Below are 18,705 nucleotides of genomic sequence, written 5' to 3'. Positions count from 1 at the left end.
AGCCTTTGTCTGCGGTAGGGTGTTGTCTAAATTTGCAACCATGCCTATACCAAGGGGAAGGCATCAGCTCTGCAGCTATGTTTTCTAGATCCTCCTTCAGTATCAAAATCTTTTAAGAACTGGATGGTCAGCAAACGACGTGTGTTTACTCGCGGGAGGGAGGCTCTCAACAGAAGCACAGATGGGTGATCATGAGTGAGTGCTAGATTCTAGTTGCCTGCCATCAAAATTTTGGATTTAAAAAAAAAAATGAAATATCAAGAAATTTAAATTCAATTTACTGTGTTAGAGCTGTCACTTGTAGCTAAAACGTTGTGGATCTGTTGCCTAATTTTAGGCATTTACAAAGCATGCAAGCCAGAGATCCACTGAAACATAGAGCACTGCATGGAAATAAATAAAGATCAGTTTCCCATTGTATTAGCTGTGTGTGCATCAAGCACACAATGCTCACTGCCTCTGTGTTTGAGATGGGTTCCAGAAGCTGTTATTAATAAGGTCTCAGATAAATTTTGGTAGATTTCTGGGGTTGCTGTTTTCAAGGAGATTTCCTGAATTGTAATTCTCAAAGACCCCTGCTCCAGCAGTAGCCTGCTATTATCCCAGGTAATGACGTTATCTGGATAATGACATTCATGTATTTACACTCACACAAAGACCAGGGGATGTGATTGGGTGTAACTATGAATGCCACGGTCTTAAAAATCCCCCTGGTTTGGGGTTTCCATATTGTTCACATGTAGGTAAAGACACTAACCCCATTCAGGATACATGTTTTCATAGAGTGGTGGAGATGGGACAGCTAATGACCCTTTAAAAATAAGCTGGATGAAATATTCTTCAGATTTACTTAACGTCTTTGTTAGCTGTCTGTATTGTGAAATTTTTCTAGACTGGAGGTTTTAGATGTGCTTTGATACATCTCAGTGAGCTCTGGCTCCTGGTAGAAGTGGTTTCATACAGAGGTAGTGAGGATGTTACTTTTAGAGATAAATTGCAAGGCTAAGAATCTGCCTGAAACAGCAAGCAGCATAAGGTGATAGTTTACATTGACACTTCTCTTTCCTTGAGCATGGGCTCCTGCTGCACACAAATCTGCTTTAGGCCTTTTTCCTTGTTTATTTTTGATAAAATATTTATTTGCATTCTGTGGGAGAGGTTTCAACAACTGTGAAGTACAGCTGAGAACCTATAGTGCTACTTTGCAAGTTTAAAGCTACATCTGTGTAGCTCACTAACGTGCATCAAAACACATCATCTTCCTACACTTTCTTCTGGTTTGATATTGCTGAAAAAAAATCCCAGATTTTGCCCTATCCTTTTGTTTAATGTTGCTGGGGGTGCACTGGGAATTTGTTTGTCACCCAGGTACTTGGCTGCCAGTATTTTTCTCTTCTCTTGTGGCTCTTTGTGTGGTTCTGTGCTGCATTTTGGTTATGCAGAGGAAGACTGAGGGTTTGGGAATCCTAGGGATATAATCTTCCCTCTTACAGCCTTTTCTTGTCAGGAGTTATTGTGTATTTTACACAGGAAAGGACTGTGGTTGGGGGGGGTTATATTTTCCTTATTTTAAATTCTTTTATTTTTTTATAACTTTTCTGCAGTGGTTTCTGGTGACAGGCTTGGAATGGCATTGAACAGAGCTTATTTTGGCATTCCCCTACCTTTCAGAAATTTGTTGTCAAGCATGTACCTTTGTGTGTCCTTGTATTCATGGAGCTAATAATTCCAGAGTGTTCCCAGCATATTACTGCTGTCATGAGTTAATATGCTTCTCAGACATGAAGAATAAGTTGAACATGTGTGAACTGGAGGTGATATTTAATATGTCAAATGACACTATAGCCTGGCTGATTTGATGTGAAAGGGCTGAGTTGTACTGACAACACTTAAAGTAAGAACTACTGCTCTATGTGTGGTGCATCTAGGCCAGGCTGTCCCTACCAAGGAGCTGGGAGGAAAAGTTCTCTTAAGGCCTGAAGAGGTATTTTTTTGCAAAAAGCATATATTTATGTAAGGGAGAGGAATGTGACCCAAAGATGGAGGATTGTTAGACATGGGAAAATCCAGGGAAAATAGGTGCAGACATGCATGAGGGTTGAATGGGTGTGGGGTACTGAGGGGGAAGAAACTATTGGGGAATCTAAGTTAGTTTATGGAGAGAAGACAACTGAATAAAGGGAATGATGGAGAAAGGAAGGATTAGGAAACCAAGAGAGGCTGAGTTAGGGATAGGCATTCGTTTCCTTGAAGCTCTGAAGCTCAGGGACAAATTCCTTGAGCAGAGTGCAGAAACTGCCGTGTAGAAAGATGATTCTTGTGCCAGAAGTAAATAACAGGCAGGAGATGCTGCTCCTGTTTTGCTTCCTTGCTCTTTCTGTATGGTTGCAGCTTTTTTTACATGCTTACTTGCTATATTTTTTATTAAGCAATGTTGTAATTTTTTGATTTTAGGAAATATAAATTCTTTAAAGTGGATGGGAATGAGGAACAATTCGTATATGCTCTGGGGTTTATTCCCCATGGTTCTTCCCCTCCCCTCCCCTCCCCTCCCCTCCCCTCCCCTCCCCTCCCCTCCCCTCCCCTCCCCTCCCCTCCCCTCCCCAAAACTGTCACATAATTTGATTTGGAAAGTACTTTCAATGCAGAACAAATAAAGGGACACAGATTCTGTGGCTTTTACAAGAGGTTGTCATGCATGGCCTGACCAAGCAGTTCCTCACCATGCTGAAGAGAGTGTGCTGCATAGTCTGGTGTTACCATGTGATGTAATTCTCATTTACAGTAATTTTCACACCTGTCTTAATTGTTTGCTATGATTTAATTAACTTTAGTAGATGGATGATCTCGTTTCAGTCTCATTTAATCAAGGGTCTCATTTGAAGGGTCTCATTTCATATCCCTCTCAGGAGGGATATGTACTTTGACTGTAGTGTGAGCTCCCTGGTCATGATGCTTATGTAATTATAGATAGATTTTTCCTTGCTCTGAGCTTTTATTTTGCTGTACTTGATCTTTTGAAGACCTGGAAGTATCTGCTTGTGTCTTTCTTAGGAAGATTCTAAAACAGACAGAAAAGTTGTTACTGGGACCTTTTAAGTCTTAGAAAACTGTGAGTAATTAATATTTGGCTGCTGGGTTGAAATGAATACATGGTTATTTTGGAAGGCTATTGGTTCTTTGCTGCAAGGTAGTGTTAGATAATGTGTCAGCATCTGTTACTTTAACAAAAGAAGTTCTCGGTCATGATGTATTTTTGTATGTATTAGTGTTTTACAGTACTTACTTTTTTTTTGCCTGAGAATGAAGTTCACATTTTCCAGTTTCAGCAAACGTGATACAATTTAATCTTAGGTTGTTGCCATTGTTACATTGCTTTGAATTATTATGAAAAGATTGATCTATTAGGAGCCCCTGCCGAGTGCCATTGCGCCATGGGAAGGAATACTAATAAACAGTTACTTCCAGGAATAGCTATTAATCCTTCCATGTTTTTTCAAGACATATCTATTATGGTTAGAAGTCTTTATTTTTCTAAGTCTGACAAGCATGTCTTTTAGATCTGAAGCAGGGAAACAAGGGCACTAATCCCCAGGTCTCAGTGATGCAATTCTAAAACGCTAAAATTTTAAACAGCGCTGGAGTTTGTGTGATTTTTTTCTTTGTTTCTATTCACTCAACCCCAACAAAGAAAAAAAAAAGGCATGGAGAAAAAGCTTTTGTCTTTAAGTATATAATTATCAGGTAGTAAGGTTAAAATTCCTTACCACTTCAGTATGCAAATGCTCAAAGGCATTTTACATTCCATAAATAGCAAATGCCACTACAGCTGGGTTTTCTGTCACACTTGTAGGTTTAGACCTCCAAAGAACTGGGTATTACTGGTGAGTTGATTAGCATGGATGTTAAATACTTAACACTTTGCAGGATTATAATCAGTTTGGGTTTTCTGTGTGTATGTATGTATATGTGTGTATGTATATATATATTTCTATGTTAAAACTGTTTGGCTTCGTATTGTGGAAAGATGAGAAGCTATGCATAACTTAATTGTAAATATGGAACAATAGCATTGTGTTAAATTGTGTAGGGAAAATAAAAGAGGGCTTCATCCTTCATGCCAGCCGATGGGAGGGAGGGAATGTGATCTGTGCTGTGTTCAGCACCTGAGGTCTGGACAGCGGCATTTGAAGGATCTAGGAATTGCACGTTCAAACTGTGGGATGGAAAGCAAATTAAACATTTTACTGTTGATCATGTTCTGGCATACTCCAGTGCCATGTTGGGATCCACTTGAGATTCTGGTATTTTATGTAATATTGCATGAACAATTACTAGGCCTGCTTCATAACAAGTAAAATAGTTTGCTCATATGGCCAAAATAAAATCTAAGCTTAAATAACAGTACTACCAAATGTGTGTTATGGTCTGAGGAATTTGAAAAAAAAATATTCTTGACAGTAAAATAATTTTCACACACCAAACTTATAAATTAGTTTTGATTGACCTAATGTCAAGAAGCTGGCATAGATGAAAAGAAACTGTGCATGTGTATTTTTCTGTGGAAGCATATGACATTTTGCAGTGTACTAGTATAGTTTGTAGACCAGTGAACTATATGAATATTAGTGAAATAAGTTGTACCAGGCTACATCATTAAAGAGAACATTACTGCATTTTAAAAGCATTTTGTCCGTGTACTTCTTACCACGTTCCTTGAATCTACTGTGAAGACAAAATTCACCAAAACAGGTTGGAATGTAGTTGTTAAAATAGGAAGATAAAATTTTGTGTTCTTGTTTTAACTGTGGGATTTTTGTGTTTGGGGTTTTTTGGCTTCTTTTTGTCTTCTGAGCTAAATGAAGTAATGAGTTTTTTTGTGTTTTTTTTCTTTCTAGGGGTTGATACAAAATTGAAATTCACTCTTGAGCCATCTTTAGGTCAAAATGGTTTTCAGCAGGTAATTTGATTTATTTTTTTCTTGAATTTGTGAAGGAGTGGGTTCTCAGCAATCAAGGTGCTTGCCTAGTTCAGAAGTGCGTTTGTCATCATAATATCAGCATATTATTTGCAATTGCATCAAGAGCTGTTTCATTTGTATTCAGAAAATGGAATAGGCTTTCATTGTTTGCTCAGATATTTCCTAAATCCTTGTGTCCTAGAATATTATACTTTAGTCAAATCATCAAGTAGTTAATCTGCATCTTCCCTGTGAGTGGATTAAGCAGTTAAACTCTGACATGTGTGCAGCAAAATGAAATTAATGTGCATGTCTGCAAGGTAGCAAATGTTGCTATGCTGTAGCATTAAACTAATGATGAATATTTTACATTTTGGGATGCTTTTTCTTTCAGTGGCATGATGCCCTCAAAGCAGTGGCCAGACTGCCCACAGGCATCCCAAAGGAATGGAGGAGAAAGGTAGGTAGACCTCCGTGCCTTGGGAGCTATATTGCCTGTAGGTTTCTCAGGACAGCTGAATTACATCAATATTATCTGTTAGTGGGTTTTGTAATGAATATTTGGACCTTTTAAGTTGTACTGGGAATTTTTTTTCATTGTTTTCATTATTCAGTGACAGCTTCACAGGGCAGATGGAAAGGCTGAGGAGACAGGTAAATATGATGTTTTCAATAGTTGGGTTCTTTCTGCTTGAGGCTTAGGTAACTTGTTCTGGTGCAGATGTTATTGCCTCATACTGTCAGTCTCAAGAAATTGCACTGGTGAAATTGCCCCCACAGCTGGAGATAACTGAAAGGAGAACATATCTGCAGTGTAGGATGTCACACTTACAAAGGTGAAGTTGATAGATGCTTAATGTTGACAAGAATGCTTATAGAAACAGTTGTTGGAGAAAAGACAGATTACGAAAATTCGGTTCAAAGTTCAAAGTCAGGAGTGATGCAGAATGGCAGAGTGCATCATTAATGGGAAATTGTGCTGAGTGTTGTAGAAAAGGGTCCTTTGCGATTTTGCCAGACTTACTTTATTGCATTCTTCAACATTTGAAGTCCCCTAGTATAAAAAGAGGCATGTCTATTAATTTTTTCTTAAAAAATGAATCCCACAATTTCAGCTTTAAAAACACAGTTTTAATAAAGATATTTTTCAAAAGGTTTATAAAATATGTAGTTCCATGTATAATATATATTATATAATATTATATAATATATATTATATATAATATATAATGATGTAATATATAATAATATATAATATATATATTATATATTATATATATAATGTATAATATATAGTATATAATATTATATATTATATAAAATTAAAATTATAATTGTGTAATTGTAATGATAAAATATATTTTTATATATTATATAAATTATATATATTATATAAATTATATATAAATAATATATAAATAATACAGTTCCACATACTTCTGATGTATCAGCTTAATTTCTTTTTCCTGTTTTTTCTGTCTTTCCAAATCGAATTGTACTTCTTTACAAATCAGGGGAGAAGGAAGAGAAGACTTCATGGCATTGTTTTCCTCATACCACGATGAATTTATTTTTAATATACAACTTCAATGAATCCTTATACCCATCTAACAGCCTTTTTTCTTTCCTGAAATATTCTTTTCCCACACTCCAGAAAGTGTCTCAGGCACTTTTCTGTGGTACATGAGTGGCAGAGGTCACAGAATCTCAGAAGGGCTGAGTTTGGGTGGGACCTCTGGAGTCATCTGGTCCAACCCCTGTGCCCAAGCAGGGCCACCTACAGCTGGTTGCCAAGGACTGTGTCCTGGTAACTTCTGAATATCTCCAAGGACAGAGATTCCACAACCCCTCTGGGAAATCTGTGAGAGTGCTCAGTTACCCTCATGGTGAAAATGTATTTCTTGATGTTTGAGGAGAACCTCCTATGTTTCTGTTTGTGCCTATTATCTCCAGTCCAGTCACTGGTACAGATGACAAGAGCCTGGCTTCCTCCTCCTTGCACCCTCCTTTCAGGTGTTTATACACACCGGCAGGACTTCCCCAAAGCTGCCTTTTCTCCATTCTGAATGGTCCCAGCACTCTCAGCCTTCCTGCATAGCAGAGATACTTTGCAATTGAGTGTCCCCAATTGCATATATTGGTACTTGGGATTGTTTCTTCCCAGAGACAGGATATTGCTCTTCTCCTTGTTGAACCTAATAAGGTTCTTGTCAGACCATTTTTCCATGCTGTCAAGGTGTCCTTGGGCTTATCAGCCACTCCCCCAAGTTCTGTGTAATCAGCAGACTTGTGTGTGCTCTGCCACATCATCCAGCTCAGATCTGTCTTTCCTTTTCACTCTGCCCATCTCTGTGTTTGCTCACATGCTCACATGATGCTAACCAAAGAAGTAGTGATGAAAGGAGGTGGTGTCTTTTTACTGCCATTCCCCGGGTTCACAATGATTTTAAGGTAGATACTAAAATAGAGGAAATATTTTGTGGTGGCAGCCTGCTGATTGCCTCCTTTGCTGTCAACAAAAGGAGCAGGTTGACATCTGCATTATTGTTGTGGCATGTGGGCTGGCAGAGATAAAGAATCCAGTCAAACAACATCAGTAGGGTGTCAGCAGTGCTGAGGCTGTTGGGAGGCAGAACAGTGGCATTCCTCCACATGAGTGGCTTTACAAAAGTGTAGAATTTAAATATTAAAATTTAAATATTTAAATGCAGAAAACATGAGATTCTGTGAGCTGTCTATAAATTCCTCTATCATGCAGCTATCTCAGTGTTTAAATCTGTGGGAAGTGTCTAAATTTCTTTTCTCACTTGAGTGAATTAATGGCTGATATAAAACTTGACCAGTTTGCTTTCATGATTTCTTTCAGTTTCCTGAAAAAAGGTCCTTTGTTGTTACTTGTTGTCATTGTATGATCTGTCATGTGCCTTTCATGGTTCAGGAAGTTTTCAAATTTTTAATAAAGGTCCAGCCTTTGTCTTGGATACACATGCATAAATCTGTTCTGGCAATTATTAGGCTTTAAGAGTCGTGAATATGTTTGTTTCAGAACTCCCTGTAGCACCAACAGTTTAGGAAACCCTCTTGTAAGAGTAAGCTGTTTTGATCCAAATCATGCTTTCAGATCAATCCCAAATGAATACTAGATGGTATTTGTTCTGCAAACTCATCAGAAGAGACTTCTGATAAAGAGAAGCACCAACACTGCTAGATTTCTTTTGGGAGTTTCCAGGCGACGTATCCATGGTTGAGTTTGAGGAAAGCCAGCAGCAGTGTTATCCTTTTATCAAACTCTTTGCTGGTTATGAGGATAGAAGGTCTGAACTGACAGAGGGTCCTTGCCTTGTGTTTCCATTTTGGAGGGCTCCTGTGAATTCACTGACAGCTGATTTGCATCTTTGTAAGCAGCCCACAGATCTGGATGTTTAATGCTGACCATTTCCTTTCTTTCTGTTCTAGGGAGCAAGGTATTAATTTAATTGTGCAAAAACTGTTCTGGCTAAAATCCTCCTCTGCATATTTCAAATCTAACAGCAGGTCACGTGTGGGTGAAGCTGATAAGGTTCATCTAACAATATATTTTGACACTTTATATTTTATCAGAGAAATAATTAATTTTACCATATGTTTTTCTAGGTTTGGTTGACCCTGGCTGATCAGTACTTACACAGTATAGCCATTGACTGGGACAAAACCATGCGTTTCACATTCAATGAAAGAAGTAATCCTGATGATGACTCTATGGGCATCCAGATAGTAAAGGTAGCCAGCTAATTTGTTATTTCTTTTCTAATTTTTACATGAAAAGTTGACATTTGAATTTGGATTTATTTTCATCTCTGCAATTGCTTTGGCAAAAAATGTATCTTAATTCCCTTTTTTTGTCTGCTTTGTTCCTTTTGCACTAGTCTGGTTAGTGTTGGCTGGGAAAAAGATGCTATTTCTGGGTTTTTTTCCTTTCATTTTTACTTTCTTTTCATTTTGAAAAAGTGCTGGAGTTAATGAAGACAAAGGAACATAAGTGGGTTTTTTCCTTCTCTGTAAATAAGCACAAATGTTTTCTGGGAGTAAAAGCATATTTTAAAATACAGCAAACGAACATTCTTCAGTTGTTTTACAGGAGTGAAACACATTTGCCTATTTGTATTTCTTAGCTGAATAATGTTTAATATTTAAAGCAGTCAGCCATTTTGTACATTTTGCCTTTCACTTATAAATCACTTAAATTTCAAGGACACAGTTTCTGGCTTGTGTGTTTGGAAAAGTCAGTTATCTACTAGTTCTTTTATACTTTGATAAAAACAGATGCTCTTTTTTGTTCAATTAAGCAGCTGTTGTGCCTTGCCTGTTTGAAACCCAGAGATTTATTAACATCTTCTGTGGCAATGCGTTATAAACATCTTTTAGGGGACTTGTTTACTTAAGAGCTTGCTGAAACTATTTCTTTTGGGTAAGATAAAGGTTTAACAGCCTAAAAAAGAGTTTTCATCAACTTTGGGAGCATGTACTGGGAGGGTGGAGATGGAAGGAATACTGGGACAGGAAAGAGAACTAACAGGGGATGGAAAATACACGTCTTTTCTCTGCTTGTCTTGTAATTTTTATTTTTAATTTTTTTTCCTTTAAAGGACCTTCACCGAACTGGCTGCAGTTCTTACTGTGGCCAGGAGGCAGAGCAAGATCGAGTGGTATTAAAACGTGTTTTGCTGGCTTATGCCAGGTGGAATAAATCTGTTGGCTACTGCCAAGGATTCAACATACTAGCTGCACTTATTCTGGAAGTAATGGAGGGCAATGAAGGGGATGCCCTGAAAGTGAGTAAAATTTCTTTTAGTCACAAAATTTCCATTTACTTAGTGAACTATAGAATAAACCAATGTGTGAATTTTGGAGACAGACTAAAAGAGCACAACTCAAAAGAGTTAGCTGATTTATAGTGGTGAACTTTTTATTTTGTTATCCTGTCTCAGCTAAAATGAGTAGTTTGAATGTTATCAGTGTTACATTTTTTTGTTGAAAAAAAAAAAAGTGGGACCACTGGTACTTACTATAGGATATCTTATCCCATAATCCCAAATCTGCTTGCAAACACTACAGGTAGCTGAAATATTAAAATTTCATGATCAGCATCTTATGTGGCAGCTCCATGTGGGGCAGTTGATAAATTGGCTACATTTCAAAGCAAATCCTAGGGTAACACTAAACATTCAAAATGAAAGTAAGTCACTTTGAAGCTAATTTCTGGACTGGATTAGTCTTACATTGTTTTGTTTTCTTAGATGTTTTTTATTGTAAATAAAATAAAGCTTCATGAAATTTATAATATATCAGAAAATGGAACTACAGTTTACTACAGGACATGGTTTAAGGTTTGGCAAGATCGTGTGCAATTTCCTTTAATAAATTTGCTCATATGTGTGAGTTGGTCTCAAATTAATGAAAGATGACTGTGACTCTTTAGAAACTGAGCTGTTTGTTTTGCCTTAGACAATGATTTAAATAGGGTAAATATATAACTTTTCTCCTAAATAGTGCTCCTATTATTATAGAGCTCCTAAAATATAAAGCTTGTGGCAGTAGAGTCTAGCTAGCTGATAATTAATCCTTCATTCTAGACAGCTGCCTGTAATAGGAAGAAAATACCATAATATAGCAACTTTATATCAGAGAGTAAAATTTCCTTTCAATAATTCTTGCTTAAGATTTCCTCAATATTTTAACAGTAATTTACCACATTATCCTATACGAAATAGGCTTGCCCAAGGTTTATGAAGTCCAAGTTGATGATTAGAACTGTGTGCATCCTTGTGTTGTCTGTTATTGTGGGTTGTGTTAGGCTCCTTGTGTGGAGGAGACAATGAATGGAGCCAGGCTGCCCCAGGGAGGTAAAGCCCTGAAGGCTGTTTGCACCAAAACTGGTCTTACCTGGCAAAAATAAGAATGGGAAAAAATTTATTTCTTTTCCAAGCTTAGTGTGGGCTTTGCCAGGTTGGAATTTTCCCAGAAGACAGAGGGAAGAGGGGAAAGGCAAGGAAAGGAGCAGGGTGGGCGGGAGGAAATAAGAATTTGGTATTAGCATGTGATGGTTTTGCTGTAGTCACTGCCACCTAATGGAAGCAGTGAGTGTACAGCTAGAGAGGCCTGTAAAGGTGCCCTGAGGATTGTAGCTGTGGGGTAGCTGTGCTGGGGTTATGGTAGAATCTGGGGTTAAGGGAGCAAGGGTATCCTTAGGGCTTGGCAGTCAGGTCCCATTTCTGGGGAGGACATTATAAACAAAAGCTCTGTGTCTGGAAAGCATCTCCCAGGAGCTAGGAAACAGCAGGTATTACTGATGCCAAGGGGCTTTAACAGCACAGGACCCAACATGGTACATTCAGTGAATGCCCAGCCAGTGATACTTGAGTGTTAGCTAGTTAAGGTAAGCATTAAGTTAAATCCCTGGAGATGCCTCAAAGTTAGCCTACAGAAATTATGGTAAGCAAGAAAATCCCATCTTGCATGAGTAGAAGCTATTAAAGTCCTAGATACTGAAACTTAAAAAAGTTTTAAATATGTACAGATATGTTACGAAGAAAGTATCTATTGCAAACTGGTAAGTACGTGAACTGCTTTTCAAAAAAAAGTCTTCTCAAAGCAATTCACATGTTGGTGGAACAGAATGAACTTAAGTGTTGAATAAGATTTCTCTTCTTTGTGCTCTCATATATCAGAGATCAATGAAGGGATAATATTCAGTGGGAAGGGAGCAGAGGCCTTTATAGAAGGGTGTCTTTAACATGGGGGTTTATAGCTTATGTTATCAGGAATTAATTAAAACACATTGTAAGGTAATGTTGCTATATTAAGTTACTCTTCCATTGGTTGAAATACATCTGAACAAAATAAAGCATATTTTCACAAGACTGTGGGGTAACCCACCATTCAGCAAAGGTTACGTAATGCATCTGACAAAATACAAGCCTGTCATGTAGAAGCTGTTGATTTGCCTTTGTTGACTACTATTCCACATGCTTTAAAACATGGAACATAAGACTGCTATTGCTGGAGAAATCTTTCAAGGACAAGTGGCAGTACGTGGTCACAAGCAGCTGGGAAAGAAAAGAAAGCAGTAAGACTCTGTCAGGTGGTGCTCTTGGTAGTCCTGAGTGTGAGAAGCTGTTTCTGTGGGCCTCTTATGGAGAGAGAGGGATTGGAAGGAGGACTGTCTCCTGTATGTGAAGGTGCAATGCTTCTCTTGAGAATGAAAGTCTTTATGAAACATGGTAAGGGTGCTCATATGAGAGAAATGTAGAAGAGATGCAGATGGGATGACTGCAGGCTCTCTGGATGAGGCTAGTAGAGTGGCCATAGAGATCCTAAAAGATCCTGAAGTGAAAGGTCAGTGTCTTCTGTTAGGCTGATGATCATCATCAGCTTCTGCATGTTTTTTGTTGCATTTCTTCATTCTCAAAAATTTGACAGTATCCATTTAATTCCTTACCATCCATGTAGTTGAGCCACCTCACTTGAAACAGATGTCTGCTTAAAATGTCTCACGCTGCTTAATTTAGCACCTTCTAAAGTGACAAGATGGAGTGCAGCATATGGTAACAAATCACAGTAAAATATATGGAGAATTTCTTTTTAAAGAACAGTGCCTTGCTTTTTGGAGAGGCAAAATAGGGGATTTGCAAAATCAGTCTTCTAGTTGTGGCATTAACCAGAGAAGGGATAGTGAGACTCTAGAGCAGTGGAGAATCTCATAAACAGTTCCAACATCAGAAGTGTCAAAAATTGTTTTTGGTGGGGATTATGCTGCCAGCTTAGGCATAGCTTACTGTGACATTGATTTCAGTCATTGATTTCAGTAATTTCATGGTTCATAAATTCTGGACAGTTTCAAGAGGCCTCTGTACCTTGAATGTTTGTGGATACCTAGGGTACCTGAGGATGCTCAAAGTGCTAATATTTTCTCCCCATATAAACGGAGATGCCATAAGCATGTGTTGCCACTGGCTCCAATGCATTCTTTAGTGAACAGAGAAATTTTATTTTTCTGTTATTCCTAGAAAATAACTGCTCTGTAAGTCCTACATGATAGCCTTTCATTCTGCCCACAGATCATGATTTACCTAATTGATAAGGTGCTTCCTGATAGCTACTTTGTCAATAATCTTCGTGCTCTCTCTGTGGATATGGCTGTTTTCCGAGATCTTTTACGAATGAAGCTTCCTGAACTGTCCCAGCACTTAGACACCCTACAAAGAGCTGCTAACAGAGAAAGTGGAGGTATGTTCAACAGAAAATGCTGTTCAGTTCTGTCTTGCTGTTGTTTCATCTGAGCACTGATTTAAAAATACAATATTTTAAGTGTTTACATGAGTTTATTGCTTAGAATATGTATTTTAAATTTTTAAGATGAAATATGATGGTTTCTGTTACTGATAACCTGAACATAAATAGGCGTACTTCCAGGAAGAAACAAAGGGAAAGAATTTGGTCCCACCACTAGCTGCAAACAGAATTGGGATTGACAAGAATATACAAAGCATGGAGTGACAACACTAACACTTAGCTTAGTACAAGGGCTACCTTGGAAAGGTAATTTCTTGCCTTAGCTCAGGATAGGTGTCCTCCTACTGCTCTGTGTAGTTGCTGGCTCACATAGCTATTCTGGGAAGAGTTACAGTATGGGAGCCAGTGAGGGATGATTAGTATTTCTTCACCTGGATCCTTACCAATATACAGGTACAAAACTAAGAAGTATATCTTGGGTTCCTACCTGAAAACTGGCTTTGCATTGTGATTTTTCTTTTTTCCTGGCACAGCATTCCATCCGGACTTACAGCTCTTTAATTTGGGGATGTTCTGGGGAGGGTAAGAGGTTTTTTGTTAGTTGATTTGGTTTCTTTTTCAGTTGGGAAGATAAGTGCACCCTGAGTTCCACCTTAGAAAAGATCTGCTACTATGTTCCATGTGTCTATGCCCAAACTGTGTGAAAAACAAACAAATGGTATCAAGGAATTATTTCCTGTTTGAAAGTGTTTTCACAGGCTGGCCTCTCTGGTCATGGCCTTCAGGGCATCAGTTGATACTGGGATGCACAAAGTGTTCTCTGAGCATAGCGAAAAAGTAACATTTTAGAGTTTCAGACTGAAATGCTACATTTTGTTTGAAACTTAACAAGTACACCAGGATATTAAAATAATAGATATGACTTACAGAGACAGTCACCTTCACCTTATCACCATGTAGATAAAGACTTATGCCATCAGTTGGTGAAAAAATGCAGCATTTTGTGGCGAAGTTGGTGGGTTTGGGTTTTTTTTTGATAGAAGCTTTTATTTCATATGGCTTTGGGGAAGGAGAAACAGTCTTTCTGAAATAAAGGAGAAAAGTGTGGTGCTGTATTCCAGGGTTTATAGTCCAAAGCCAATGATGCTGCTTAGTTTTTTGCAGTGCAGCATAATGGAAGGTGATTATGTAATTTTTCCATTGTTCTCAGCTTATCTTTGGACAGCTGCAGATTAAGTAAGTTTTGAGCAATAACAGAGGTGCTACAATGTCTGGTGTATTTTATGATGCAGTTTATACTCCTTGTAAAATGATAGTAAATTGCAGTTACTTCAAGTAACTTGTTTTTTTCTGTTTTTTTTTTTTAACTTCAGGAGGCTATGAACCCCCACTTACAAATGTCTTCACAATGCAGTGGTTTCTGACACTGTTTGCCACCTGTCTACCTAACCATACAGTTCTGAAGATCTGGGATTCAGTATTCTTTGAAGGCTCTGAAATTATACTGAGAGTAGCTTTGGCTATCTGGGCAAAGCTAGGGGAGTAAGTAGTCATTTTTATCTGATTTTCAGTATGAGCCATATTTAACTTTTGTTTTCTTTAAGATGTTCTCAACTCTAAACAAGATAGAATCTTTCAGGAGAATGATTATTTTGAAAAAGCTGCAAAAAGGACCTTTATGATTTCTTAAAAACACATGATTCTGACATCATGTCAGAACAGGCATGATAATTAATTGACCCCTTTTGCAGAAAATGTCTCCAGTTATTGGAGTTGTCTATGTATATTGTCTTTGTGCTGTGCGAAAAGGTTGGACTTTCCTGAACATAAACCTCTGAAGGAACTGGTGAATACTCTGTATAAAGACACACAAAGAGATTTGAGGGGGACCAACTAATTTAGTTGGGTACCTGAAAGTGGGGATGGTAATTTCCTTAGTTTCACTTAAGGAGACTTAAGGATTTGGGCCCACTGGCTTTTGCAGTATGAGAGTTCATTGTTACTAAGGGAATGACCCTGTGGTACATGATTCTTTTCTGTTAAGGCCTGAAAATGAATTTTCCTGAAATTGTCTGCTTTTCAGCACATTCCAGCCAAGTTTCTGTTGTAGTCCTTTGTGGCCTTGGAAACTCACCACATGGCAGAAGACAAGAAGAGATGGTTAGTTCTTCTGTTGTCAAAGCAAATATTTGCGTTCCAAGGAGTTTACAGTGCTCCCAGAGAAATGAGTTTTGTCACTATCTTCAGTGGGAGGTGTGAGCTCTGACAGGTCAAGCAGATGTTAGTTCAGCTGGAAACATTTTTCAGCTGTCATCAGCAGCTGCATCGATTTTTTTCTTGTGATGCCTATTAAAACTCATCTTCCTTTTTTCTCTGAAATTGAACCAGTGGGCTTTATGTTCAGTTCTGTCCTTGGAGGTTTCATTTCCTTTTTTCTTTCTGAAAAAATTAGCACTGCAGGCCAGTTGCATTGTAAGAGGATTTGTTTAGTACATCTAATTTTTAATCTGAAGAGTAATAATTAAAATAATAATTTCTTGAGAGCTTTTTTTGTATTCAGTTCAATCAATGAAACTTGCATGAATCATTTGCACTGGAATTAATCTGTATGTAGTCACATAGTGTTTTAGATAAAAAGTTCTTTCAGTAGATCTCTGTACACTTAAAAATTATAATTGTGAATACTACAACTCATAACATGATAAAAAGGAAGCTAGTACTTTGAAGATTTTACTGTAAAACTTAAAGAAAAATTAAACATGTTTTAAGAAATTGAAAAGAGCAGAATCAAGAAATATATAAGAATGTGTCTAAGGGAAATAAGATGATCACTGCACGTCTTGTAACTGCTGTTTGTGGGGAATGAGAGAAGGTCTGGTAAAAGACAGGGCACTATTTATGCTGGGAGAAGATTGTGATATTTTTTTCTCTTTTTTCCACCATTAGAACTAGAACAAGGGATTTAAAGAAGTGAGGTCAGAGATAGTCTTCATAGTCTCATGATCTTCATAATTCTCAAGATTCATTCTCAAAATTAAAATAGGGTGAGAAGTGCATTTTTAAAATGTAGGTGGCTCAATCGTACTTCTGTTTTGAGGGAGGCTGAAGGAATGGGGAAGTTAAATATAGGGGCAGTAGAGAAAGCAGTATGTGGAGGTCATGAGACACTAAAGGTATCAGGGCAGGTAAGCCACAAGTTTGTGATAATTGCCTACATACCCACTGTTTATACTATTTTTTAATTATTTTTTTAGCTATGTAATCATTATTTTACCCAAACTGTGTTAAGATTTCAGGAGTTTCATAGTTCAATGATTATGTGCAGTTGCTGAAGATCAAGGGAAGCTGCTTCTTCTATTGCTTAAGAAAAAAGGCAGTGTATTTTTTGTCATTATTCCTGCATCTGGGTTTTAGAGGAGAGGCTACAATATGTAGCCATCAAAGCACTTCCTTGGGATATAAGAAAAACAAATTTTTCGCTTGATAGGAGAGATGTTTAGCAGCTGACCCTAATGTGTGTAGAACACCAATTCACAAAAGCATATTGCTCATATTTCTTTTCCTCTAGATGACACTCTCTGTGTTTAGAATGATGCTGTGCTTTTAGAAATGTAATGAAAAGTGCAGAACAAGTATCCAATTGAACCCCCCTTCCCAAAACAAGGCAAACAAAAGCATCCTACCAAAGCAAACAAACAATGAAAACCAACACTCTTCCCACCCCTAATTTAGAAATAGCATTCACAAATATGATGAGTGAATTTTCCTTCATTGTGCTTTATGTTAGCCTCATTATTTTTAACACAATTACATGTATGAATGCACCTATACTAATTTATTCCATCGTCCTCTGACAAAGTTCAGACAGTGAATTTGCCCATTTAGTGCATGGTGAAGAATGGGTGATGAGTTAGTCAAGAAGTCTTTATGCTCACTTTTTAAGTTGATAAAACCCCCTCGTGCCAGTAGGAGGCAAAATGTATTGATTCTTGTGCAGTAGAAGTGAAAGGGGCAGAGGGAATAGCCTGTCTGGAGATGCATTCATCTGTTATCATGAGGAGTCAGGACAGCAGGCTGTAGTCAGTGCATCTTTTTACTGCTGCAGCTTTTCCAATGTTGTGTGCATAGTTTTATTATTTGGAAGTCTAGGCAGAACTGCAAATAAAATTAGAAGTTAAGCCATCTAACAGAAATGCATATTTGATGATGACTAGAAGATCAGTTTTGTTTTGAGCATGTGGAATCATGTGTAAAAGTCAAATAAAAACTAACATGTATTTTGATGTAGGCAAATTGAGTGTTGTGAAACTGCAGATGAGTTTTACAGTACTATGGGCAAGCTGACCCAGGAGATGCTTGAAGACAGTCTGATTGACAGCAATGAACTTATGCAGGTGAGTAATTGTAACATAATTGATTTTTTGTGTTTTCTGTATTGATTTCTTCTGGTCTGGATTTCTAACAAATTACATTTTTCTTCAAATACTGCAGAAACCTAAATTCTCCCAAGAATAAAAGTTTCAGATAACAGAGTTGAGCTAGCATGTCAATGAAACAAGTAGGTGATGTGCAGTTAGAGCTAGAGTCTTATTTTTATATGAAATGTAGAGAACCACTAGGTGTCATTTAATAAAAATTGATTCTATGTTGACAGCTGAGTCTTTTGGGATATAATGCTCAATTCCATTTACACATGATATTTAGGGTATTCTTTTGCCTTATTTTTATGTTTTGGTCAGTTTTCTATTACACTGTGTCCTTTCCATTCTGCAGACACTGTGGGAAATAAGGGTTTATGAAGTGAGAAGTGTGTAAAAAGTCCTTCATGACTTTAAAAAAAACAAAACATGAACAGTCAGTAGTGTACTGTAAACAGACATTTGTCGATAATTGCAGCGTCTGAATTATTAAAGCATATGCCATTGTATGAGAACAAAGACACACATTGTTCTGGGAAAGGAAAGGGCCTTTAGTATAGCAGATAAATTTATTTATTTATTTATTTATGTATTTACAGTTACACTTATTCTTGTGATATTTTTAAGGTGTTGTCTACTTACATGCTTTAGAAGGACTTAGTGCTGCAGTTCTGGAACTTTGCTTTTGATGAGTTAGAGCATACTGATCAAATGGGAGCAAGTACAGAGAACATAATTCACCTGAAACTTGTACCTGCCTTGAGGGAAGGAAAAAAGTCAGTCTGTGAAGCTACAAAAGTTTAATTACAGCTGTTAGCAAGAGACTTCTATTGCCTATTGTTGGAAGACTGTTAAAATACCCTATTTTCAGTTTTATTATTTTGGTCATTGTTATTTTGTCTGATGATGAAGCTCTAGGAATGGGAGAAGTGGGTGTTGTGACTTTGTTTCCCTTCAAAAATGGAAAAGCAGCTGTTCAGAGGCACTCACAAACTTTTAAAAAAAGTGTTAAAGTTCTTCACAACACAGTTCAGATAGTGAAGATGTGTAAGGAGG

The 18,705-nt window shown here is 37.5% G+C and overlaps 1 protein-coding gene across 5 annotated transcripts in view; it reads left to right on the top strand.

Annotated features, from left to right (window-relative positions):
• The window catches only part of TBC1D30 (TBC1 domain family member 30), a 52,786-nt gene that overhangs the window by 23,578 nt on the left and 10,503 nt on the right, over nucleotides 1–18,705 (top strand). For 4 of the 5 annotated variants that reach the window (XM_074539786.1, XM_074539787.1, XM_074539788.1 and 1 more), the window contains 7 exons: nucleotides 4,899–4,960; nucleotides 5,355–5,420; nucleotides 8,594–8,719; nucleotides 9,586–9,771; nucleotides 13,057–13,225; nucleotides 14,605–14,773; nucleotides 17,520–17,625. In XM_074539786.1, the coding sequence (XP_074395887.1) occupies nucleotides 4,899–4,960; nucleotides 5,355–5,420; nucleotides 8,594–8,719; nucleotides 9,586–9,771; nucleotides 13,057–13,225; nucleotides 14,605–14,773; nucleotides 17,520–17,625 (884 nt within the window). Of the gene's footprint in view, nucleotides 1–173; nucleotides 196–4,898; nucleotides 4,961–5,354; nucleotides 5,421–8,593; nucleotides 8,720–9,585; nucleotides 9,772–13,056; nucleotides 13,226–14,604; nucleotides 14,774–17,519; nucleotides 17,626–18,705 lie in introns of those variants that run through there. The other variant, XM_074539790.1, reaches the window with a different exon arrangement.

Source organism: Zonotrichia albicollis, chromosome 4 (assembly GCF_047830755.1).
Source record: "Zonotrichia albicollis isolate bZonAlb1 chromosome 4, bZonAlb1.hap1, whole genome shotgun sequence".
Classification (NCBI taxonomy): domain Eukaryota; kingdom Metazoa; phylum Chordata; class Aves; order Passeriformes; family Passerellidae; genus Zonotrichia; species Zonotrichia albicollis.
This window is presented reverse-complemented; position numbering and strand designations above follow the sequence as displayed.